Source organism: Nicotiana sylvestris, chromosome 2 (assembly GCF_000393655.2).
Source record: "Nicotiana sylvestris chromosome 2, ASM39365v2, whole genome shotgun sequence".
NCBI classification, from domain to species: domain Eukaryota; kingdom Viridiplantae; phylum Streptophyta; class Magnoliopsida; order Solanales; family Solanaceae; genus Nicotiana; species Nicotiana sylvestris.
Window position 1 is genome coordinate 148220059 of NC_091058.1, and position 26799 is coordinate 148246857.

The window sequence follows — 26799 nt, forward strand, 5'->3', positions numbered from 1 at the left end:
CAAAATTAAGAAAGGAGATTCAGAATTGCTTAGAGAATTCGTGGATAGATTTCAACGCGAAAGAATGACATTGCCGTGTGTACCTAATAACTGGGTAGCTATAGCTTTCACAAGTAATTTGAATGAAAAAGCTCGGAAGCTACAATGAGACTCAAGGAAAGCCTTCGAGAATTCCCAGCTACAACGTGGAATGATGTTTATAACAGGTATAACACGAAGTTGAGGATTGAGGAAGATATTGTTCCCCAATCTCAAAAAGAAGAAAGTATACGTTTAAGACATGCAGAGAACGAAAAAAGATCTGGTAAAAATAGGTACGAGCCCTATATGGGACCTGCGGGGAAAGACTCGCGGTCAAAACAGGATAATCAAAGGCATGATCACAGATCAAGAAACAGAGAATCAGGTTCTTCATCAAGATTTAGGAACGAGCGAAACAACTATGAGTCACGGGATGATGATAGAAATTTAAAAGCGAGATTTGAAGGTCAGCGTCAGCACCTCCGAGCTCGTAGCTATTTTGAAATAAGGTTCGATGGCCAAAGGAAATGAGATCGAATCCAAACAGGTGCAACCCTGACCATTGGTGTAAGTTCCATAATGATCACGGGCATAAAACAGCAGGTTGCAGATTTTTACAAAGTGAAGTTGATCATTTATTAAAACAAGGATATCTTACTAAGTTGTTCAGCGAGAAAGGCAAGCAAGCTTACATGAAGAACAGGCAGGAGCCTCCACCACCTTTTCCCAAAAGAACTGTTAACGTTATAAGTGGGGGTGAAAACATCAATGGTGTGTCATATACTGCAGCTAACAAAACTTCCAAAGTAACTATTACCCAAGGGAAACGGGTGCGGCATGTTCTAGAAGAAGGCAATATTACATTCAATGATGCCGATACAGATGGCGTATTAATCCCTCATAACAATGCACTGGTAATATCTTTAATTGTGCATGATACTAATGTGAAACGAGTTTTGATTGATCCAGGTAGTTCCGTGAACATTATTTTGCAAAGAGTGCTACGTGAGATGCAAGCTGAAGATGGAGTAATACCAAAGGTGCATACTCCATCTGGATTTGATAATTCCAGTGTCGTCATAAAAGGAGAGGTAACACTCACCACTTTTGCTGAAGGGGTCGTCAAAGATACAAAGTTCCAGGTAGTAGACATGGAGATGGCTTACGACATGATTCTGGGGAGACCATGGATCCATGAAATGGATGTTGTTCCTTCAACCTTGCATCAAGTTATCAAATTTCCATCGCCATGGGGAATTTGTCAAATTTGCGGAGATCAACATACGTCCAGGGCTATTAACTCCGTTGCAGATACAAGCAAGGGAAGTGAAGGCAAATAGCAATCACAGAAGGCAGTTGAGGACATCACAACACAAACCTCAACTGAACAAGCGCGAACAGATGTAAACTCAAGGCCTGATACCATTCAAGAACCAGAAGAGAATGAAGATATCAAAACAACGATAGAGGAATTAGAACCTGTCGTGTTATTCTCTCAATGGCCTGATAAAAAAGTCTATGTCGGAGCTAATCTTGACCAAGGAATGAAAGGTAAGTTAATTGAATTTTTGAAAACTAACATGGACTGTTTTGCTTGGTCCCACTCCGACATGATAGGAATACCACCAGAGGTGATGACTCATAAACTAAATGAAGATCCGTCATATCCTCCTATGAAGCAAAAGAAAGGAAAGCAGGGAACTTTCAAGAATCAGGTGATTCAAGAAGAAGTCCAAAAATTGCTAAAAATTGGTTCTATTCGAGAGGTAAAATATCCTAACTGGTTAGCCAATACTGTTGTGGTTCCAAAGAAAAACGGTAAGTGGCGGGTTTGTGTAGATTATACAGATCTTAACAAAGTCTGCCCTAAAGATTCTTTTTCACTATCACACATAGATCAAGTGATTGATGCAACTGTAGGTCACGAATTGTTAAGTTTTTTAGATGCATATTCAGGTTATAATCAGATTAAAATGGATCCGGCAGATGAAGAATAAACTTCATTCATAACAGACAGGGGGACTTATTGTTATAAAGTAATGCCCTTTGGTCTAAAGAATGCAGGTGCAACGTATCAGATGTTAGTTACCAAAATGTTTCAGGAATATTTAGGAAAGACAATAGAGGTATATATAGATGATATGCTTGTTAAAACTCAGTACTCAAAAAATCACATATCACACTTATCTGACACATTTTCAATTTTGCGCAAATTTAATATGAAGTTAAATCCCGAAAAATGTGCATTTGGCATTGCATCAGGCAAGTTTTTGGGTTTTCTTGTTTCTAACTGTGGAATTGAAGTAAATCCTGCACAGATTAAAGCCATTAAGGAAATTCCTGACATACTTTCAAACAAGAAAGAAGTTCAAAGATTAACAGGGAGAATTGCGGCCTTGGGAAGATTCATCTCTAAATCATCAGAGAAGTGTTTTAAATTCTTCTCAGCTCTTAAGAAGCATGATCATTTTGAATGGAATGAGGAATATCAGCAAACACTTAGGAATTTGAAAATGTACTTATCAAATCCACCTTTGTTGGCAAAACCAAAGGGTGGGGAAAAGCTACTCCTCTACCTTGCTGTTTCGGAGGTGGCGGTAAGTGTTGTTTTGGTCCGAGAAGAGCAAGGTAAACAATCACCTATCTATTACATAAGTAAATCTTTGTTAGATGCAGATACGAGGTATCCTCAGTTAGAAAAACTTGCACTTGCGTTAATCATGACATCTAGAAAGTTAAGACCTTACTTTCAGTGTCATCCTATCGTTGTGGTAACTACCTACACTTTACGTAACATATTACATAAGCATGAGTTATCAGGTAGGTTAGCTAAGTGGGCAATAGAGTTAAGTGAATACGAAATTGCATACCAACCTAGAACTGCTATAAAATCTCAAGTATTAGCTGATTTCATGGCTGATTTTAGTCAGGGAATACATTTAGAAGCAAAAAAAAGGATTACAGGTGTTCAATGGAGCTAACCCAGGAACTTGGACTTTATTCACTGATGGCTCATCTAACGTGAGAGGAGCAGGTTTGGGGGTAGTATTGGTACCACATACGGGTGAAACCATTCGGCAAGCTATTAAATGCCATTCCATAACTAACAATGAGGCAGAATATGAGGCTATGATTGCAGGTTTAGAACTAGCACGGGAACTTGGCATAAATCAGATTATAATCAAGAGTGATTCACAACTCGTAGTTAATCAAATGTTGGGGACTTATACAGCCAGGGAAGCAAGGATGCAGCAGTACTTGGAAAAGGTACGGGAATTGATAAAACAATTTCAAGATTGAAAAATTAGACAAATACCCAGGGACGAAAATCTTGAAGCAGACGCCCTGGCAAATCTCACATCTGCGGCCGATGTGGCAAACAATGCAAATGCCTCAGTAATACATTTATTTCATTCAGTTCTTGATACTGATGCGAATGAGGTAAGTTTTAATAACTTAACCTGGGATTGGAGGAACAAAATTGTTGCTTTTTTTGCAGTATGGAACCGTCCCTGATGACAAGAAAAAGGCTTATGCGCTTCGAAGGCAGGCCGCTCGGTACTGCTTACAACAAGACAATCTATATCGTAAAATGTTCGGTGGACCCTTAGCAAGATGCCTTGGACCTTCGCAAACAGAGTATGTAATGAGAGAAATACACGAGGGTCATTGTGGGAATCACGCAGGTGGAAGATCACTAGTAAGAACCTTAATTAGGGCAGGTTATTACTGGCCTAAAATGGAAGAGGAGGCAGAAAATTTCGTGGCCAAATGTGATAAATGCCAAAGGTACGGTAACAATATGCATAGACCTGCGGAATTATTATATCCGGTCATTGCGCCATGGCCATTTATGAAATGGGGAATGGATATCGTAGGTCCATTACCGCAAGCAAAAGGACAGGTAAATTTTTTGCTTGTTCTCACTAATTATTTTACTAAATGGGTAGAGGTAGGTGCATTCAAACAGGTGCGAGAAAAGGAAGTCAGAGACTTTATTTGGTGAAATATCATATGTCGATTCGGCGTACCAAAGGAGATCGTATGTGATAATGGTCCTCAGTTTATTGGAGCTCAGATCACGGAATTTTTTCAAAGCTGACAAATTAAAAGGATTACGTCAACACCCTATCATCCGGTGGGTAATGGACAGGCAGAATCAACGAACAAAGTCATTATCAACAATTTAAAGAAACGACTAGAGGAATCAAAAGGAAACTGGCCTGAAGTGTTACCTGGAGTTTAATGGGCATATCGCACAACTGCAAAAACAGGTACAGGTGAAACACCGTTCTCATTGGATTATGGAGCTGAGGCTTGAATTCCAGTTGAGATAGGGGAACCAAGTACACGGTTCACACAGGCGACACAAGAATCTAATGACGAGGAGATGCGGGTCAACCTAAATTTACTCGAGGGGCGGAGAGAAGTTGTTATTTATTGTCACTACCTCCCCGTGTCAGGATTGGGTAATTTGCGCGCCTGCTGCCTTCCTTGGATGTGGTAGCCGTTTCTCAGGCTCCCTCTCCGGAATCGAACCCTAATTCTCCGTCACCCGTCACCACCATGGTAGGTGTCACACCGGCAATTTCTGTCCGCCGAAAATGCTGCCCGATGTGCGGCAGTCAAGTCCCCACTTGACCTCAGCCTTACCCAATTTTCGTTTGGTTTCGAGGTTCAACACTTAGAATAATTTAAAGGCAACAAGAAAAACAAAGGCAACACAGATTTACGGGAACCCTTTCCCAACCTTTTATAATAAATCAAATTACAAAGGAAAATCTCGAGTTAGGCAAGGTGCTGCCACCCTTGGCAGGCACCAACTCACAAAAATGGCCTACTCATGCACGAATCAGCCCTATAAAAGCCCCTGCCTAAGGCTACTCGTGCTGCCACTCGTTTGGCAAGGCAATGGCACATAATTTGCCATGCTCAAGCCACAAAATAGACAACCCTATGCCTATTTTCAGACATTTCCCTCCCTAGGTACTTAGCCCGTTTTTAAGGCTGCTAACACACATATATATAGTGTAGTCAGCCCAAAATGTTCCCTATGTTCAGTTGACATCCCCCAACTGATAGGAAGTGATCCCCATGATCAAAACGTGGGGAACATGTCTCTAACATGCCCCCAAAAACGTGCAAAGACTCAGCCATTTAATCAGCAACTCTTGGACATGGGTTGTAACCACCAACTGCTTGGCATGTGCACAGCACACTTGAAAACCACTTCATGTGCACTGCATGTGCGTGTTTCTTGGCCAGCTGCTGCACGTCTAAGGCTGACTTTGCGCCCAGCCTTAGCCTTTGACACTGCTCCCGCTCAATGCCATCGCCACAGCTCGTCACCCTTGACTTAGCCGCACGCCCATCCGCTGCCACAGTTGCTTGTCCTTGTCAAGTCGCCCCTACTTGATCAAGTCTGCCCGTTGCCCATGCTGATTTTAACATCAAGTCACCAAGCCTTGATGCCCTTCCCTTTGCCAAGTCGTTTGCCCACAATTAACTTAGGTGCCAGCCCGCTCACCTAAGTCATGGCAACACCACATTGCCAATGCCACTGCCTTGGCACTAAGCTGCCTCACTTTAGTGCCGAGGTCTTTCCCGTTTTGGCTTGTCAAGCTCCCATCCAGCCCGCCTAGTTCCGTCAAGGTCTTGGCCTTGCTTGTACGCAGCCCCCTCTTGCTTTGGTGTAGTCCGTCGCACCTTAGCCCTCAAATACAAGTGTAGTCCGTCTCACTTGCTTAGCAACAGTTTGTTGCCATTGACAACACCCCCGCATTGTCTTGCATGTTGATTTTCCCTCGCACATAGGCCAATGGCAAGGCCATCATGCCAAAATCCTTGCCACTGCCGTGCCGCTTGCCGATCAGCTTTGTCAGGGGTCTAACAAACCACCCCAACCAGTTGAATTCGACGCCCTCGTCGAATAGATCCCAACACATGCTGCCATTTGCAAAGACATCACAAGTTCAGCACCCTTTTGAGAATAACGTTGTCCTTGCCCTCAAGTGCAACGTTTTTGTTTTCTCATTGCATTTCTTGTCCGTCGTTCCCACAGCAAATTCAGCACGCCAACTGACTGATTTGTAAGAACCCACACTGATTTTTGGCACCCACAAACTCGAAATTTCTGCATCACTGCCTTCCTTGCCTTTTCTGAATTTCTAAGCCAAGACAGTCCCTTCCACGAACAAGCACACTGACCCCTTGTCTTGCAGTCTTGTCCATGGCCATCTTGACCTCATCACGAACCAAACCAAACCAAGCCTAACCAAACCTGGCTTGCTCTGATACCAATTGTCACACCGGCAATTTCTGTCCGCCGAAAATGCTGCCCGATGTGCGGCAGTCAAGTCCCCACTTGACCTCAGCCTTACCCAATTTTCGTTTGGTTTCGAGGTTCAACACTTAGAATAATTTAAAGGCAACAAGAAAAACAAAGGCAACACAGATTTACGGGAACCCTTTCCCAACCTTTTATAATAAATCAAATTACAAAGGAAAATCTCGAGTTAGGCAAGGTGCTGCCACCCTTGGCAGGCACCAACTCACAAAAATGGCCTACTCATGCACGAATCAGCCCTATAAAAGCCCCTGCCTAAGGCTACTCGTGCTGCCACTCGTTTGGCAAGGCAATGGCACATAATTTGCCATGCTCAAGCCATAAAATAGACAACCCTATGCCTATTTTCAGACATTTCCCTCCCTAGGTACTTAGCCCGTTTTTAAGGCTGCTAACACACATATATATAGTGTAGTCAGCCCAAAGTGTTCCCTATGTTCAGTTGACATCCCCCAACTGATAGGAAGTGATCCCCATGATCAAAACGTGGGGAACATGTCTCTAACATGCCCCCAAAACGTGCAAAGACTCAGCCATTTAATCAGCAACTCTTGGACATGGGTTGTAACCACCAACTGCTTGGCATGTGCACAGCACACTTGAAAACCACTTCATGTGCACTGCATGTGCGTGTTTCTTGGCCAGCTGCTGCACGTCTAAGGCTGACTTTGCGCCCAGCCTTAGCCTTTGACACTGCTCCCGCTCAATGCCATCGCCACAGCTCGTCACCCTTGACTTAGCCGCACGCCCATCCGCTGCCACAGTTGCTTGTCCTTGTCAAGTCGCCCCTACTTGATCAAGTCTGCCCGTTGCCCATGCTGATTTTAACATCAAGTCACCAAGCCTTGATGCCCTTCCCTTTGCCAAGTCGTTTGCCCACAATTAACTTAGGTGCCAGCCCGCTCACCTAAGTCATGGCAACACCACATTGCCAATGCCACTGCCTTGGCACTAAGCTGCCTCACTTTAGTGCCGAGGTCTTTCCCGTTTTGGCTTGTCAAGCTCCCATCCAGCCCGCCTAGTTCCGTCAAGGTCTTGGCCTTGCTTGTACGCAGCCCCCTCTTGCTTTGGTGTAGTCCGTCGCACCTTAGCCCTCAAATACAAGTGTAGTCCGTCTCACTTGCTTAGCAACAGTTTGTTGCCATTGACAACACCCCCGCATTGTCTTGCATGTTGATTTTCCCTCGCACATAGGCCAATGGCAAGGCCATCATGCCAAAATCCTTGCCACTGCCGTGCCGCTTGCCGATCAGCTTTGTCAGGGGTCTAACAGGAAGGACCCTACAGAGTGCGTGATGTTGCAGGAAAAGGAGCATATGAACTGGAGACAATGGATGACAAGATGCTACCTTCGCATTGGAATGTTGTTCATTTAAAGAGATACTATTTCTAAGGAAAACCCACGGTCAGGTATAACCATTTTAAATTTCATTTTTGAATTGTTAAAATTTTACTAACGATTTTAGATGATAGGCAAAACGCTAACCCGTACTAAATGATGAGTCACGACCTGTAAGGCATATGGAGTAACCTAAAATTCCTGGCCTAAGGTTACAATTATTCTGATAAAAATGCAAACGGGTTATGCAGTCTTCATCTATAATCATCCCTCCGAGTCCCGTATGTTTTTCCTTTTCAGGAAAAGGACCAAACGAGAGAAACTATCAAGTGCTCGAGGCTTCATACTTCAACACTCAAATACTTGGGGGACTACATAATATACACTGACATATGTATAAAGAAGGCAAAGCAGATTAAGGAAAAATCAAGGCTGAAAGAGTCAAGTACAGAGTAAAAGTCATAAAGCCACGAGCTAAGGCCAAAGAAAAACCTCACTATAGTTAGGACAAAGGCTATGTACTAAAACGAGTTATAAGGAAAAACCCCGTATCTATTATTCTTCTTTTGAATCTGTTACAAGAAAAACAGTTACGAGAAAGTTATAGATGTAATTCAAATACATGTAAAGTTTTATTCGGAACTAGACAAGGTTCAAAAATAAAATCTTGTCAAAGTTATTTCAGAGAAACATGTGTATTCATATTTCTTTTGTCATATGATAATATCATTATGACGTTGAGACGTCTTCTTCATTAAGTATTGGAATATAAAAGGGCACTCTTTTATAAAACTCATGTTTAAATTAATCATGAGGTTAACAGAAGCATTTTTCGGAAAACGAAAATGTAAATTATTCTGTAAGTCCTTAAAAAGAAAGGCGAGAATAAAGCAAGCAGAAGTTTAAGATAAAAAACTTCTTAATATGTAAAAAAAATCTAAGACTAAGTTCGAACATAGTCATAAAACTACGAAATTTGTTTAGATTGCCCCATTAAAAGACTTGGGGACTGACGTTTCTAAAATCAACCCTCAAATGAAGTTAAGGGTTTGATTACAATCTTCCAAAATCAAAATAAAAATAAAATCATTTGAATGATTAAAACTGGTCACTGGGAAGTTTGTGGTATTGAGGCAGGAACGTCGATAGCAGCATGCTCAATTTGGGCAGGTGCATCAGCAGGCCCAGCTTCACTTGGCTTGCAGCAATGGGCTCGATCGGGTTTGAAATAGTCATGATACCCGTATCAGCTTCAACATTCATGAGAGCTTCAGCCACGGGAACTTCATCCACGGGAGAAGGGAAGTCCTGAGTTTGTTGAGCCTTTTCAATGGTTTCGTTGATTTTAGCTAACTCCAACTCCAGGTTGAAGTTTTCTTGGCCAGCTTCAAGTAGGGTATCACGACGGGAATTCAAAAAAGCCCAACTTGCCTCAACACCAGATTTTTCTTCAAGGATCTCATAATCCTTTTCCCAAGCAGCGATCTCATTTTTTAGCTCTTCATTTTCAGCCAAGGCGGAGCTGTGGGAAGCTTGAAGAGAGGCGTGAGAGCATTCTAAAGCACACACCTTATCAACAGATATTCTGAGGTCTTCTTGTGCTTGAGTCAAATTTTGCACAAGCTCCCCAGCGTAAACTTCCTTTTGGTTTAAAAGAGCCTTTAATTCTCTGATCTCTTCACTAGCTTTAGATAGCTGCTCATAGAAGGAGGACTCGAGACGCACTTTGTCTTTCTCTGCTTGGTGTGAAGAAACTTTTATAACCGCCAATTCTGAAGTTAAAGCCCGTAATCGCTGCTCTAAGGTATTCTTGCTCTCTTGTAAGCTCTCTATATCAAGCAGAGCACTCTCAAATTGCCCCTTCCAATTGGTTGCTTCTAATTGAGAGTCGCGTGCTATCTTCTTCAAAGGGGCAATTCTTTTCATCAATTCTGTGCCGATAAGATTGGCCTAAAAAAAAGAGAAGAAATAAGAATCCCAAAGATGAAAAATTTTGCAAAGTAAAAAGGGGAGAGAAGGAAAATACCTTCAGAGTGGCATGCACGATATCATTCATTAAAGTCAGGGAACTGTGGCTCTCCAGCTTTGCTTTTTCAATTGGGCCAATAAGAGGCTCCAGCCATACATCCGCCTGACCTGACTTTCTCAAAAGGCTGTTCTCAGCAAGAATTTCAATAGTTACCCGCCTCATAATGGCACTTCTACTTGAAGAGCCTGTTTTAGTATGATGAACTATAGGAGAGGGAATAGTTAAAGGAGGAGCCGGAGAAGAGGTAAGAGTAGTAGAAAAAGGAACGGAAATAGCTGGGGCTGGTAAAGAAGGAATCACAGGCACGGGTAATGAAAAAGACGATAAAGGTATTTCGTCTAAAACAGGCCCAACATCTTCACGACCAAATCCGCTGACGAAAAGTTGGTCGATAGAATCACGAGTATCGTGGGGAGTGACGTCATCATTAGGAATTATTATTGGGGTTTCAACAAGTTCGGTAAGAAAAACCGAAAATTCAGCTTCGTCATCGGAAACGATGCGTCTCCTAACTCGTGGCCTCGTTACCAAGGAACTCTCATTTTCCTCTTCTTCAGAATTTTCCTCTTCAGTAGCCTTTCTTTTCGCAGAAGAGGAACCCAAGACTATTTCTCGGGCTCTCTTTAAAGAGATACGGGTTCCCGAAGGAGTACGAGTCCCCAAAGAGACACGAGAGGCTGCAACTGCTTCAGCAGTAACCCCTCGAATACCAAATCCTGACAAAAAGAAGGATAAAAGTTAAAACAATAAAGGAGAATATAGGCACGAAAAGAACAAAATGTGAACTCTTACCATGAGTCTTTACCTTCCAACCAAAGCGGTTAGAAAGTGTTTTCCAAGATCTACCGTCCATTGGCGCGATCTTCAGCAATTTATCTACCCAACCACGAAAATTGGGAACATCCCCCACAACTCTCATGGTTGCTAAAAAAAGGGGGGGAGGTAAAATTAGAAAAACTGATAAACTTGAAAGAAGAAGGTACGAGAGGGATAAAAGACATACGTGCAAAATTCCACTTTAGGGAAGGGAACATTATCTTCACCCACTAAACCAACAGTGGGGGCAACAACAAATCGGGCATACCAGCCACGATCCTTGTCATCTTCAGGGCTCACCAAAACCCTCTTACTTCTGGCTACTAGTGTAAAAACACCATTACGAAAAAGCCTAGGTGAGTAAAGATGAATCAAGTGAGGGAAAGTAAAAAGAGCTTCAGCTTTAGTGGCTAAATGCCTTAAACAAGATGATTGGGCCAATTTGACCCAAGCAGACATTGAAGAAACGGCAAAATTCAAGAATGACTGGGTCGATTGCTGGTCTAAACCCTAAAGTAAAAGGGTAAGTATAAACGAAAGAGAACCCAATTAAATAGGAAGTAATTCTCTTATTCAGATTAGGGATAATAATGGGAAAATCATTACTCCAATGACAGTCCTTACGAACCACAGGAGTCAAAACCTCTGTAATTTGAGTAGGGTAAGTATCGACACGATCTAATGCAGAAACTTGGTTTCTAAGAGATTCCATGTCATGGTAAAAAAACAATTCTGAAGGGACTATCTCATCTACTAAAGGTTCGCGTAAAGGTTCAGAATGATCTTTACCCCTAGAGGAAGATTTGTGAGAAAGGGAACTTCTGGTTCTAAAGGAAGGACCAGAACCAGAAGAAGGCATAGACGAACCACCTCGAGTAGATCCTAAACTACGAAGTCTACCTCCCCTTCTGTGCCTAACATGGGCATTGGGGAAGGAGTCAGTAATGGAAACTCTCTCAGGGTTAGGGCTTGGAGAAGACATATCGAAGAGGAATGATCTAAGGAAGAAGTAAATAGAGATTTGGAGAAATAAGTGTTCAATAAGCTTTATGTGATAAAATACAAGGGAAAAAATTATATTTATACCGATAAGCAACCGCCAAAGGCAAAAGTGCGGAGGTGAAAAAACCATAATTATGATAACTGGCACTTCATTAATAGTGGAACCGTAAAAACCTTGAAAAAGGCTGCAAAAACTGCAGAGCCAATGGAAAATTGATACGTGTACGAAATATTAAATGGAAGTGACAATTGAAGCGTCAATTTTGTCATAGCATTAATGGTGACAAAAATTCTCGTTTTAATGAAATCCACTTCCCAAATATTCAATTGATGAATAAATGAAAAGTGGGGGGACTATCTGTATTGGGAAAAATTGCATTTATATATGCAAGTGACATGTTGAGACACATGGACTGGTCAAATAGTCAAAGAATTATAATTAGTCAAGAGGCACGGGCAGTAGTAGAAACGAGCAAAGGCAAAGGAAGAGGCACTGGAGGACATTTGAAGGATTCAGCGCCCGTACCTATTTAAATCATTTATCAAAAGGAATAGATCTGACCATAATAAAGAGCGCATATACGGAATTCGACAAGCATTAAATACTGGATACGTTAGAGAATTTGTATTGATTACAATGATTGTGTAACATAGCATTCAATGTCTTTAATTACTCATAATAGCCTCATTATGATTTGGAGGAAACACATATCTTCAAGATACCTATAAAAGGGTGGTATCTGATCACTTGTAAAGACAAGACACAATCGGAATATACTTTGATTCACTTGTTTTTCTTCTGATTACACTCTGGTTACTCTAAATTACTTTCTTCTACATATTCTTTTGATTATCAGTAACCCGCATTCTTCTAAATTCTAACTTTGACTGAAATTCTATTTTTTGGTTAAACATCAAAGAAGATAATATAGTAGTCAAGAGAAGAAGTGTCAAATTGACTATTGGAGCTAAATTTAGGTGGATCTAAAGAGATTAGTTTATAACTGAATCATGACTAATTCGCGTATAGTTAATATTGGAATTAAGATGAGTTAGGTTAAAATAATGAGAATTATCCAACTAGCTCCACGTTGTACTCGACGTGTATTCATATTATTGGTGGATTCTGAGCTGTCGCGACGCAGGGGTAACCTAATCATTACCCTTCTTTTCTCAAGTATATAAAGCGTGATAAAGACATTAGCTACCCTTTTTCAGTATAAAACTTTCTGCTCGAGACTTTCTCCTTTCTGCAGACTTAACACATCTTTTTTTACCGCCGGCGGCGACCGGAAGTTGCAGACGACGGTGACGGAAGTGGAAGGACGTGTAAACGAGAGGTTGAAGATGAAGATTTTTGTGAAGACTTTGAAAGGCACTCACTTTGAGATCGAAGTGAAACCCGAAGACACGGTACCTATCGATTTATCTCTCTTATCTTTTTAAATTGTATATTCATGCTTTCATGGGTCTATATTTGTGAAGTTGTGTGCAATTAGCAAATTGAGGAGTTGTAGGCGGCGGTTGGACTCTGATTAGGGTTTCCAAGCAGCTGGCGTGGATTCAGGATTTTAAGTCAGTGATACTCCTAACTATTCCTGTAATAGTAAATGCCGACTTGTTATGACAAAAATTCAACTCTTTATATAGTTCGAGTCAAAGTTAGTGGCGTCCTGGTGAAAGCTAAATCAATCGCTGTAGAGTGGCAGCTTTGTTTGCGAATTGTAGGTTATTTAAAGTAATATTGATATTGTTGTTGTTTTGATTCGTGGATTGATAGTATAGAATGCTGTGAAGTTATTTTAGGATTTTTTTTGATAAACGTGGTGTCCTTGCCAGCTTGCGTGCACCTCGGCTAATTTTGGGTTATTTTATGCGGATTGCTTGAGTAGAACTGGATTTGGATTCGGATAAATGATTGTTTACTATTGAGTAGATTCCATACAGTCCTGCTATTATTATTGCACTATGAAGAGCAAATACCTGCTGCGACTGTTGGGGACTCTTTAGTTTATACATTTCCGCATCACCTTACAGGACTATCTGCATCAAAACTTAGGTTAAAGAAATGCTTTAAATTATTATTTTGTTCTTGAGTCCAACAGGTGGAAGCTTGGGTGCAAGTATTCTCGTTTTTTCTGGGAAGGGTAGTTGGGAGTGATTTTAATTGAGTTGGGACTTGAGAGTGATTTTAATTGTTTCTAATGTTACTGGAGCAATTGGTTGTGTTAATGGAGTTTCTGTGTTTTAGCACGACCTTGGTTAGAGTGCTAGGTAAGTTATGTGATACAATAACTTGCTAGGAATAGGAAAGAGAATGATCTAGGTAGAAATAGGATTTTTCCTTCTTGTCACTACTTTCCTCTACCCTCGACAAAAAGAAAGGAAGGCAGGACAAACAAAAAAGAAAAAGTACAATTGACAATCTTTCCTTCTGTTGGAAAGGTGATTGATTGTCGATTGAGTGGTGTCAGGACTGCTTCACGATTTTCTCGTGTTCAATTTTGAGTTTCTCCTTCAAAAAAGAGTCAACTAAGTTTTGAAAAGCAATAATGTCCTGTCAATTTAGATGAGGTAGTTTGAATCGGCACGGAGTTTAAGAAAAGAAAAATACTTTTGAAACTTGTGGTCTTAAAAGCTTGAGGGGTAAAAGCTTTGTGGGGCCATGACATTTGTGTGGTTATAAAAATTTCTCATTAAGAGTAAAATGAAGAGTTTAAAGTTGAATTATTTCCAATTGTAGAAATGTCATTCTTTTTTGAACGGACTAATAAGAAAAGTGTGTCATCTAAACTGAAACAAAGGGATTATGTATTATCCGAATGGTTGATTCTACGTTCTAGGACTCTTTCTTTCTCTTAATATCATACTTTGTCTCAATGATTATATACTTTAGATTGCTTCGTCCATCTCATTATTAATTCATTGCTAAAACAATTTGAATATAAGATTGCTTCGTTCATCTCATTTTGTTTGAGGACAAACCTATACTTCTTGGATCAATATCGATATAATAGATGGTGCAAGGCAGAAGATTGTTCTTGAGATAACGTTTAAAAGATTTTCATCGGCACTTAGATTTTTCTTTTATATTTCTCCGTTAATTTCTGATTTTGTTTCATGTGGACACATCGTTGTCATCTAACAAGGTCTTCACTTTCCCTAAGCAATTCTTTTTATCTTAAAGAAAATAAGTGTTGGCTTTCTGAGAATTTAGTGGCATCTAGTGATGGCGTCACTTGGAAGGTAAGACTGAATAGGGATATTTGGTCAGAAAATATCAAGGTTCGCTTATGCTAAAGGTTCCACATGGTTTGAACCAAGGTTCCCTTATTTTTGGAGTTCAATTAGGCCGAATGTTCATTTTCTTAGCATGACATCATGCTGTCCACACTCCAAATGTTACACCCTGGGCATAACCAGGCAGGGGGGGTTGGGGTGTTCCCACATTGGTTGAGGGAATGACTTGTTGTCTCCTTGTTTTGGGCAATCCTCACCTCATGAGCTAGCTTTTGGAATTGAATTTAGGCCCAAGGTCCCTTTTTAACACTTTATAGGGCCCGCTTCCCTTATAAAGCCCTTATGAATGCAAATCGGTTTGGCCCGGTGTTCTTGAGCTGCAGCCACTCGAAACAACGTTTCAGGAGGTAGAAGATGAGAATAGAATTGCATCGTGCCATGAGGATGATGAAACCTTCTGCATGCAGAGAATTCAGAAGATGTGCTGCGTTGTTTTTTAGTTTTTATGTTTGCCTTTTCTTTTATATCGGTTTTTCTTTTTCGTCTTTTTGTGATTCTCTTTCCTTTCTTTTAGTCCAAAGAATAGTGTGCAGACATTGAGCAGCTTGTGCAGCAGTTACAGCTATTTTACCTTCCTAATTTTGCTTTTTTTGTTGTTTATTCGTCTTCCTAGCTAACCCTCTTTGTGTACTTCAGATGTTTCCACCCTTTCCTTTTTAATAATAGAGTAACTTGACCCAAAATAATCAGTACAACATTGCAAGCGTCGTGCTACTTTTAAACAAAAAGCCCTGATCTCACTCATGGTTGTAATTTCTCTGCCAGTGCTTTCTTTCTTTCCTTCTTCTTTCCCTTTTTCCTCTGTTGCACAAACTGATGTCCATAGCAATAAATATTCAGGTTGCTGATGTGAAGAAAAACATAGAAACAGCTCAAGGTCAAGCTGTCTACCCGGCTGCACAACAGATGCTTATCCACCAGGGTAAAGTTCTCAAGGACACTGCAACGTTGGAGGAAAACAAAGTCGCTGAGAATAGTTTTGTTGTTATAATGCTTGCTAAGGTACCAACTCTTTGGAATAATATAAGCATGTGCTCCACAAGGTTTTTTCTATTGTTTTGTTAGAAATAGATGTTCTTCCTGGATGATTTTAAGGGTACTTTTCCTTCCATGAGCTGTGTGAATAAGGATATCTCTATTTATTTTTTTCGCTGATGCTGGTTCATATCCAATTTTTGTCCTCCCATGTTCATTGTAGAATAAGGTTTCAACAAGTGCAACCTCAGCTGCGCAACCAGCACCTTCAAATACGGTGAGAACTTAATTACTTGTGGAGGTTCTTTTAGTCATTTGAGCTTTCTTATGCAGTTTATATCTGTTTCTAGTATGGTGGTTGAGATTATGAATTCAACTTACTTTAACAAATATATATATATACACACACATACATATATATATATATACACACACACTTAAACTTGCCACCATTTTTCATTTAAACATCTTATCTAAGGGTCTGATCTATTGAACTCTTCATGTTACTAAAAAGTGTGTCAATTGAACACTCAATGCAGATGTGGAACCATACGTGCATCTCAAACAAAACTAAGTGCGTGAAATAAGAAAATTTAAACAACATTCTCGTTTTTATCACTCTTTGTTTCCATCCCACTTGCCTACCTCCCACACCCCACACCCAATGTGGCTCACTTTCACAACCAAAACATGGCCTTATCCCAGAAAAAAATTGAACGTTCGATATTTTGAGCGTTGCTTATGCATCTCCCTCCCATTTTCTATTTTTATGTATTGTTTTTTCCATAAAAGAAGACGATACATATAGGGTGAAAAAATGGAGAAGAATTGAGGTGATTTGGTAGTTTTTGTTGGTTTTAATTAGTACTCCAAATAAGGAGATTGAATATGGCTAGGTCTTGTAGATGATTAAAGCGTTAATAGATGAGTATCCTGGATCCAGTAAATGCAACCCCCCCACCCCCAACCAAGTAACTCAGCTCATTTCTACGCAGAGAAATTTTCATCTACTATAAATCGCCAAATGAAACATGTAGTTTTTCTATTATAAAACAGTGCACAAGACAATATTTAGTCCTTGGTAAGCTGAAGCAATGTTATCTACCAAGGACATTACCCTTGATAGGAAAGTGTGGAGGTTAATGTTCGCGATAAGCTGAAGCAATGTCATGTCCTGCCTAATCACCTCTTCCCAGTACTTCTTTTACCCACCTCTACCCTTCCTTAGACTCACCATGATCAACCTCTCACACCTCCTAATCGGGGCCTCTATGCATTTCCTCTTAATGTGCTCGAACCACCTCTGCCTCGATTTCTGCATCTTGTCCTTTATAGGGATCACTCCTATCTTGTCCTGAATAGCTTTCCTAATCTTATCTTTCCTGGTATGCGCACACATCTATCTCAACATCCTCATTTCTGATACTTTCATCTTCTGGACATGAGATTTCTCTGCTGGCCAACACTTAGCCCTATACAACACAGTTGGTCTAACTACCGCCTTATAGAAATGGTGGCACACTCTTATCTTGCAGATAACCAGATGCGAGCCTCCATTTCATCCACCTTGTTCCAAAACGATGTGTAACATCCTCATTAATGTCCTTGTTACCCTGGATTACAGGCCCAATATATTTGAAACTTTTCACTCTTGGGGATGACTTGACTATCAAGCTTCACGTCCACTTCTGCTTCATGAGTCCATCACTGAACTTGCATTCCAAGTATAATATTTTGGTCTTGTTCAACTTGAAACATTTAGGCGTCGTTTGGTTTGAATACGGCTTATGCCGGGATAAGTTATGCTGAGATTGTTTATTATCCATTGTTTGGTATGTTGTATTAAAAATGATAATTGCATAATTTCTAAGAAGAAGGTATAAGTTATCCCGGTGCTAATTACCCCACCCTCTATAAGGTATAAGTTATCCCGGGATAACTTATACCTGATTTGCTAACCAAACAAAGTATTAAGGTGATATTAAGTTTTTATACCAGCACTATACATTATTCTTATTTGGTAGGGTGTATAAGAATAATGTTGAATATGTTGATATTAGGTATGCTGACATATTTCTTGTCCATTGTTTGGTTTGATATATTTAAGCATTGCACAATTTCTAAAAGAATTGTTTGTTTACAAAAATACCCTCATAACCAGGCCATCACTTTATCTTTTTAAAAGAAACATATGTTGAGGAATGTTTTTATATATGAAAAAGGTTAAAAAAAATTATTTGATTTGTCTACTTATATTGTAGTATAAAACTGAATATTTATATAATAAAAAAAATACCAAAGTATTTATTTATTTACTAGGGATATGATTTTATTTTCCACTTTCTTGGATTATTTCAAACTTGCATTAATATAATAACATATTTTGATCAAGCATAAATTTTGAAGGACAATTTTGTCTTTAACTAAGCTAATGCATGCATTAAAGCCTATTGCAGTGTTAATACCATGGTTTCTTATGCATTAATTATGTAAGCATTAGTTATACACCCTATCATCCTAAACATTAGTTATTTGGTATTATCCCATGCATAACTAATCATAGGTTCAAAAAGTATACCAAACAAGGTATTATTAATACACAAAGCTAATGCATGCATTATTTTATCTAATGCATCCTACCAAACGACCCCTTAGACCCCTTAGAGTCCATGGTCTGTTTCAAACCTCCAGCCTAGCGTTAACCCCTCGCGTCTCGTCAATCAGTACTATATCATTTGTAAATAACATACATCATGGCACCTCCCCTTGAATGTGTAGCGTCAACACATCCATCGCCAGGGAAAGTAAAAACGGACTAAAAGTTGATCCCTGATGCAACCCCATCACCACGGGAAATTGTTCCAATTCTCCTCCTACGGTCCTCACCCGAGTCTTAGCTCCACCGTACATGTCCTTGATCACCCTAGTGTACACTACTGGAATACCCCTTAACTCTAAACATTTCCATAAAACCTCTCTCGGGATTTTATCGTAAGCTTTTTCTAGGTCAATGAACACCATATGCAAGTCGTTCTTCCGCTCTCTATACTGCGCCACCAATCTCCTCACAAGATGAATGACTTCCGTGGTTGATCGCCCTGGCATAAATCCGAACTGGTTCTCGAAAATGGACACACTCGTCCTCACCCTCCCCTCGGCCACCCTTTCCCAAATTCTCATAGTGGTATGAATCCGAACCGGTTCTCGAAAATAGACACTCATCCTCACCCTCCCCTTCGCCACCCTTTCCCAAACTTTTATAGTGTGACTCAACAACTTGATATTCCTATAGTTGTAATTTTGGATATCTCCCTTGTTCTTGTACAATGAGATCATTAAACTCCACCTCCATTCTTTAGTCATCTTCTTCATCCTAAAAATGACATTAAACAACCCAATAAGCGACTCCAAGGTTGCTCGGCCCGTGTCCTTCAAAAATTCCATTGGGATCTCGCCCGACCCTGTCGCCTTACCCTGCTCATTTGCCGCAATGCCCCCTCAAACTCCTCAACGTTAATGCGCCTATAAAACCCAAAATCACGCTCTCAAAGTTCTCCAACTCACCAAGCAAAATTTTCCTGTCCCAGAAGAAGCAAAAGCTAATGTGACTTTTTCCTTTCTTTTTTCCTTTACTTTATTGTCGTGTCAGATTTTGATTTGCTTCATTGCCATGTCATTAGTATTTGAATATCACGCGTTTGGATTCTTTGGTGTACTGTTAATGAAGAGTTCAATTGGCACACTTTTTAGTAATATAAAGTGTGCAATAGGTCAGACCCGTAAATAAGGTGTCTAAATGGAAATTGGGGGCAAGTTTAAGTGTCTATAGATATAGATATAGTTGTGATAATTACCTTCCTTATATATTTGAATGATGACTGTTCTTGTAACTTACACCTGTACGTGTATATGTGGAGACACATGTTTGGTTTATGAGTTTTGTAGCTGAACTTTGTGCTGAAAGAGAATGATTTTGCTGAGGCTTGTGAAATGACTATAGCACCTGAAGTGTAACATCTTATGCTGTGAACCATTTGAAGATAATTATATGAATCTAGAATGGTTATTTGGAAGCTGATGATATCTGTTTGACTAGGCCCAACCTGCAACCTCCACTGGCCAACCTACACAGACTGTAACAGCACCTCAAGCAACTGCTGCAAGCCTGGCGCCGTGAGTTTTTATTGTTGCTGTTTGTTGGAAGATACCTGGAATCAATTTTTATCTTTGTGGTTTAGTTAGCTTAAGCTTAAGCTCTCTTTCTGCTTTTTAGTGCACAATCTGCTCCTCAGTCTGCTCCTACTCCTGCCGCTGCGCCAGTTTCCTCTAAGTGAGTGCATATGATATGCTTGGACTAAAAAAATATTTTTTGGTGATATGCGATTAGTTAGGTCATGTTTTATAATGCTTTCTTTGTCAAACAGTCCTGTGACAGATGTGTATGGCCAAGCGGCATCGAATCTTGTTGCCGGAAGTACCTTAGAAGCTACAGTTCAACAGATTCTTGATATGGGTGGTGGAAGTTGGGATCGGGATACGGTTATTCGTGCTCTACGTGCTGCATTTAACAATCCAGAGAGAGCTATTGAATACTTGTATTCTGTGAGTTATGCACTTTCAGTTTTGGCTGACAATCATTTCTAAGTCTCTTAAACTGTGGACTAGGAGAATTTATCCATGTGTTGGGTGTGCAACTGTACTAAATATTGTCTTGTGTACTGTTTTATCATATCACCACCACCCCCTTCCTGTATGATCGATTTCTCTCTCTCTCTCTCTTTTGTTTCTTTTTCTTGGCTGCTATCTTTGCTATGTTTGAGGTATTTTTTCCATGTTCTTCGTCACTTTTGCTGTTGCAGGCTTTATCCTCTTTCTTCATGTTATGACCTTGGGACCATACTTAAAAATTTCCCCATTGTTTTAGCTTAAGAACGAAACATAATGGAAGCCAAGGATCGTACAAGCAACACCAACTAGTTGGGGAACCTGTAGTTTTTGAGAATCCCTAATTTTGAAAGGCAAACTATTTAGTATTTGAATGAAATAGACCGAGTAGAGTGGATGAATGTAGATGATTGTTTTTTATAACCGGATATACAGAATTTATATAGCCCTACCCTAGCTAGTTTGAGATTGAGGCATAGCTAATTGATTGATTCTTCTTTACTTTGTGCATCACAATGCCCTTCTCTGGTTGTATTCCTGAAGCTTCATATTCTCCTGTAGTTACTTTGCCCAGAGAATAGAGTTACTTCAGAAAGTAAGAAAATGTTCACATTCTGCTGGCAGTTAGTGCTCGTGTGTTATGCTAGCTAGTATTTTCTTGTCTTGTATAATCATATCTTTTAATTGACTTTAAAGTACACTAATATCTTTTAGGGTATTCCTGAGCAAGCAGAAATTCCACCTGCTGCTCCTGCTCCTGCTCTTGCTCCTGCCAGCGGACAGGCAGTAAATCCTCCGGTTCAGGCTTCACAGCCGGCAGTTCCGTCCGGTGGCCCAAACGCTAATCCTTTAGATCTCTTTCCTCAGGTGGTGAAATCTACCAGAATATTTGAATTTATGCTGTAGTTATTCAATATGCTAAAAATTATCACAAAATTACCATCAGGGCCTTCCAAATGTCGGTTCCAATGCTGGAGCTGGAAATTTAGATTTCTTAAGCAATAGTCCACAGGTGCACATCCTGCCTTTGTAAAATTGGTTATTAAATTTGTAAGCATAATTTTATAGCCTCTTTTTTCCATCAACAGTTTCAAGCCCTTCGAGCAATGGTGCAAGCAAACCCGCAGATATTGCAGGTATCACACGCATACACATACACATCAACACAAACTGGCTTTTAATTTTGTTTGCCCAAACCATTTACAAATGTTTTCTGGAACCATGACTTCCTTTTACTTTGCAGCCTATGCTCCAGGAGTTGGGTAAGCAAAATCCTCAATTGATGCGGCTTATTCAAGAACACCAAGCTGACTTTCTGCGCCTCATCAATGAACCTGTTGAGGGGGAGGGGTGAGAACTTCTTGTTTTGCATTAGGGAGAAGGATGCATATGAGGCTCAGTTACTTTAGCTTCTAGCTGTCTGAAATCCTTTCTTCAGCATCTCATGTGTATGTGAGGTTTACTTTGTCACTTATGTGGTGCTATCAGGAATGTGCCCGGGCAGCCGGCAGGGGCTATACCACAAGCTGTGACTGTCACACCTGAAGAGCGTGAGGCTATCGAACGAGTAAGTTCTTCATTTATCTTTTAGGTTGTACCACATGGTTTCAGGTTCAGTTAGAGTTAGTTCATTTCATAACAGTTTCCCTATAGGAGTGGAATGTCAACTTCAGAGTAATCTTTGTTGCCTTTTCATGAATGTTTGTTGAAACTATACTGTGCTTTTACGTAATACAGAGCCATAGCATCTCTGACTTGAGTTTCCAATGATCGTGAAATCATTATGAGAAAGGAGAGAACTTCTTGGATGTTACTTGAGATTTCATTATAATCATTATTGTAAAGCGGCAAACTATGATGGATGTTACTTGGCTTTCCAAATTTTACTTTTGCAGTTACACTAGCTTTAGCCTATGCTGCTCGGACTCTCCGAAAATGTGGCAGGATACGTGTCGGATCCTCCAAAAGTAGTGCATTTTTGAAGGATCCGACACGGGTGCGGCTACATTTTGGAGAGTCCGCGCAACATAGGCTTTAGCGGACATGAAATTTTATTCTGACATGATAGTGCTTGTCTATTTCTGCTTGGTGGTGTTGATCTTAACAGCTTGAAGCTATGGGTTTCGATCGAGCTTTGGTATTGCAAGTATTTTTTGCATGCAACAAAAATGAGGAGCTGGCTGCAAACTATCTCTTGGATCATATGCATGAGTTTGACGAATGACATGGATGAAACAGAGTGCACTTTAACTTCTTACAGTTTCCGTTATACTTTTGTTTTTGTTCTCTTTCTTCTCAATCCGTGTGAATCTTTCTATCGTTCCATGTGGAGTAATTCAATCCCCCGTCATTCACAGTGGATAGCCTTGGATCTAAAACTATTTCTATAATGGATATGTTATACAAGTAAAAGTACCAGCAAGCTTTCTTGTTGTTGCTCAAGTGCGATGAAGTTGTAACCTTTTCTGTACTTCGGAGGAAAGTTATGGCCATCCATTTGCCAAAGAATAATTTGATTTTCTTTCCCTGCGAAGTCTGCTATATACCGAATCAATATATTTGCCATTATTATCGTTGCCTTCTTTTTCTCGTGAATTTAAGATGCTTGACGGCAACTGCTGGTGGCATCGACTTAGCTGTTTCAGTTTGTTGTTTGTGAGTGTTTGATTTTTATTTTTTATTTGTTCTAAAAGAGTCAGAGTTGGCTGTTTGAGGCGAAGATTTCAAAGTAATACTCCCTGGCATTACTATAGGCTTGCTTGTTCATGCTCAACCTCTCTCCCTTCTCTTTTTCTTTCTGGTGGTCTTTCATGCATCATTGACTCTAGTTGCCAATATATATTTGACCCTAGTTCCATAATTTTAATTGTTCAATGAGTTTAACGGATAATATTTGTGTCAAAAACATAAAATGAAAATTTGCTTCTAAGATCTTTCGAAGCCTCCTAAACTCATATTTTTCACGAGGAGGAGTATAGTTAGTTCTCGGCTTTCAACACACAATTGGCAACTTATGGTCAAATTACTAAGGTAAAATACATAAGTTGCCCCCTAACCTTTGGTCCAAATTCCCCTTACGCACTTTCTGTGTTTGATAATAACATTACACATGCAACCTTTCTAAAGTGTATCTAGTATACACCTCTTCTGACCAGGACAAGCAAAAAATATATCCGTATAATGCACGCGTTTGACTTTAGCCCATTTGAAATTATTAAACCCGACCCTTTTGTTTTTACCTTAACCCTTATTTACTGCCCCACCCGACCCATCCATCTCTTATCTTCCCCCCGCCCCCCAAAACCCCTCATCATCTTTACTGTTGTTTCTTCTTCAACTACAACCCCTAAATGTCATGCTACTATTAGGGATGAATCTCCTAATGTCAATGGTATTTTGGCCTAAAAGAAGCTACTAGTTGGAATTCTTTGGTTATTGATTCTGTTAATCTTGCTTCTGATTTGGTAAAAATGTGCAATTGTTTCTCCTCTAAACCTCAGCAGCCATGGAAGATAAAACCCACAAGAAAATACTCATCAAAAATATTCTGGCTAAATATCCAAACTTTTCACAGGCCGGAGTAAGCAAAACTCCATTTCCGACAAGCAAAAGACATAAAAGAAGAGGGGTTTACTGTAAAATCCATGGCATTAAAGAAAAGCACAGGTGAAGATATAAAAGACCACGGTGAATAGAAATCAAAATCTTGCTCAAGTCGTCCAGTTTGTCAGTTTGCCGGAATAGGGGTTGGGGACGATCGGACGGAGGTATTAGTGTTTATGTTTTTTTGTTTTTTCTTTTTGTATTTTGTGTGAAATAATAAAAGGTAGAAAAGGATAAAAAGGAAAAAAATTATTTAGACCATTGGGTCAATTAATTTAAATCTACAGCGTTCAAATAATCATGCAGATTCTCGTTTTTCACCTCTTCACGCGCTCCTTTTGCGTGAAACTTACTTGGTCAAAAGAGGTATGTACTAGATACACTTTAGAAATGTTGCGTGTGTAATGTTATTATCGTCCACAGAAAGTGTGTAAGGGGGATTTGGGCCAAAGGTTAGGTAGCAACTTATGTATTTTGCCAATTACTAATGGTTATATCAGTCTGAGAGATTCATTAGCATCTCCTTGGCATTGCGGATTATAATCGCTAGCCATTGAAATGCCACTAGGCTATTTACAGATCTACCCCAACATCCACTAGGAAAAGAGGAGTACGTATCTCATCTCTTTTGACAATGTTAAATTGATATAACTCCTTTGCGACAATTGTTGAAGGACATGTTATAAGAATGAAATCTAAGCAATGCCATACTATGGACAACAGAATCTGACTACTACATTTTTCACGACCATGGGAAATGGAATTCACTACATTTGGACTTGTTTCCTGCATCATGGAAGAAATAATATTCATTAGGCAAATCCAAAAATAAATCAACTCATTTTTCAGATACCTTTTGTTTCAGCCAACAGACTCAACACCATCAAACTTAAAACATGATTTTCTCTCTCCACTAGGAGCGTGGATAATTTCGTAAAAATTGAATTAAAATAAAAAATATTAGTATTTCGAATTGATATTTTGGTATTTGGTACAATATTCTGTATAAATTTTTTAAACTTCCGTATTCGGTATGTTATACATTTAAAAAAATTGAAATACAGAATGGTACCAAAATATATAGTCATATGTAAAACACACATATATTGAATTATTATATAAATAATAATTTAATCAATCCAAATATATAAATATAAAACCCAAGGTAAAATTCAAACTAATGTCTTTTTCTTGTTTTCGAGAGATTAGAATTGGATCGACATGTTTCTGAAATAGCAGAGCAGAGGAACAAAAAGATAAAATCAATTCCTGTCAAATACAAAAAGTTATTTACTGCTAATGAACAAAATTATGACTTAGCCGAAGAAATTTGGTTGGACCATAAATGGACAAAGACAAGTTAAATTGGCTTCAACTGAAAGGCCTAATGCCTGTAAGCATATCTCAAGTGTATAATTATCTACATAAAGAAAGGTAACCCTACAATGAATAATCTTGGATTTCTTTCGGGAAAGCTCAATTGGTTTATCCTTGACATTAGATAAGAGTAATAACAGTACAGCTGCGATAGATGAGAATATGCCTATTGCATTTACACTCTGAAATAAACCAGAAGGGCCTTCTATTAATGAATGAAAACACTCCGATGCATTTTCTCCTGGTATTTATGGTAATAGATAGTTGCGGCAAGCTTATCTTTTGTCAAGGACACGTTGTTTAAAGTACACGACGTGAAGTAAAAACAAAAATCCCTCTTGTGAATCTCAATATTCCTTTGTTAGTTCCTAGATCCGGGGTTTTATCTTTTATCTTGACCTCTCTTGGTCTCTTCTCTCTGTCATGTTGTTGTCAATGTTGTTATTGTTACATCTTATATCTTCTACTGGATGAACTCCTGTTTGAACTTCTCCGTCTAAAGCTTCAGCTTCATTGTTAGCTTTGACTTCCTATTAAAAAAGAGATTAGATTACAAAGTATGCAAATTGCACAAAAACCTAAAGCTTAAAACTTAACCGCTAAAGCTAGCTATCTGAAAAGCAGCAGCGCATGATCTCCAACAGCCCTCAAAAAGTGAGCGTGGTTGAGTGCATGTCCAAGTCGTGCATTGTGTCCCGGTGGTAGTAAGTTGGCTAAGTTTTGAAAAGATACGTAAAAATCATATTTCCAGGATGTAAATAAGAAACAAAAAGATCTAAACATGTAATTAGGATCGTTATGGAGCATCAGTGTAAGAGTATAATGTTTCTTGCTCGTCTATATTGGATCGTCCAGCAACAATTGAAAGCCATTATCATACCAGTGATATAAAAGATTGATGTTATACAAAACAACACAGGAAACCTAGAGCCACAGGTTAATAATATTCGTATATGTTTTTATCTTAACATGTTTAAGGTGTTCAAGGCATTTTGCACGCATCTCTGCCATTTTACATAATATTTTAAAAAACATTTATCACCTAGTAATTTTACTTTTCACCACTAAGTCAAATGTTTTAATAATTTCATACATTTTGAATAGTCCAAATCTCTTTTGAAGTAATAAAAAAAAAGTATAGCTTCATACATTTTTTTGTTGTTGAGAAGGTAACATATTTGTATATTAATATATACTCTTCACTAAATTTGTGAAGACACCCATAATTACATAGGAGAGCCAAAAAAAAAGAAAGTAAAGCACCTATGATCCTTGGTCTTCTCACAAGGAATCTAGAACATCAAAGATGGATTCATGATCCTCAAG

General features: G+C 39.4%; 1 protein-coding gene across 1 annotated transcript; it reads left to right on the forward strand.

Annotated features, from left to right (window-relative positions):
- The first annotated feature begins 12764 nt into the window (after positions 1–12764).
- Positions 12765–23070, forward strand: LOC104230603 (ubiquitin receptor RAD23d-like). The gene is made up of 12 exons (XM_009783456.2): positions 12765–12966; positions 15694–15855; positions 16052–16105; positions 19925–20001; positions 20102–20158; positions 20253–20430; positions 21208–21360; positions 21440–21505; positions 21582–21629; positions 21737–21843; positions 21982–22060; positions 22601–23070. Exons 1-12 carry the CDS (start codon positions 12901–12903, stop codon positions 22715–22717), a joined length of 1164 nt encoding a protein of 387 aa, XP_009781758.1. The 5' UTR covers positions 12765–12900; the 3' UTR covers positions 22718–23070.
- Positions 23071–26799: the final 3729 nt, after the last annotated feature.

Bases quoted from the DNA above. Each gene is read 5' to 3' on its own strand.
- LOC104230603 (XM_009783456.2), top strand. From the start codon at position 12,901: ATGAAGATTTTTGTGAAGACTTTGAAAGGCACTCACTTTGAGATCGAA. The intron at 21,506-21,581 runs GTGCACATCCTG...TTCCATCAACAG, and splicing joins TCTTAAGCAATAGTCCACAG to TTTCAAGCCCTTCGAGCAAT. The intron at 21,630-21,736 runs GTATCACACGCA...TTTACTTTGCAG, and splicing joins CAAACCCGCAGATATTGCAG to CCTATGCTCCAGGAGTTGGG.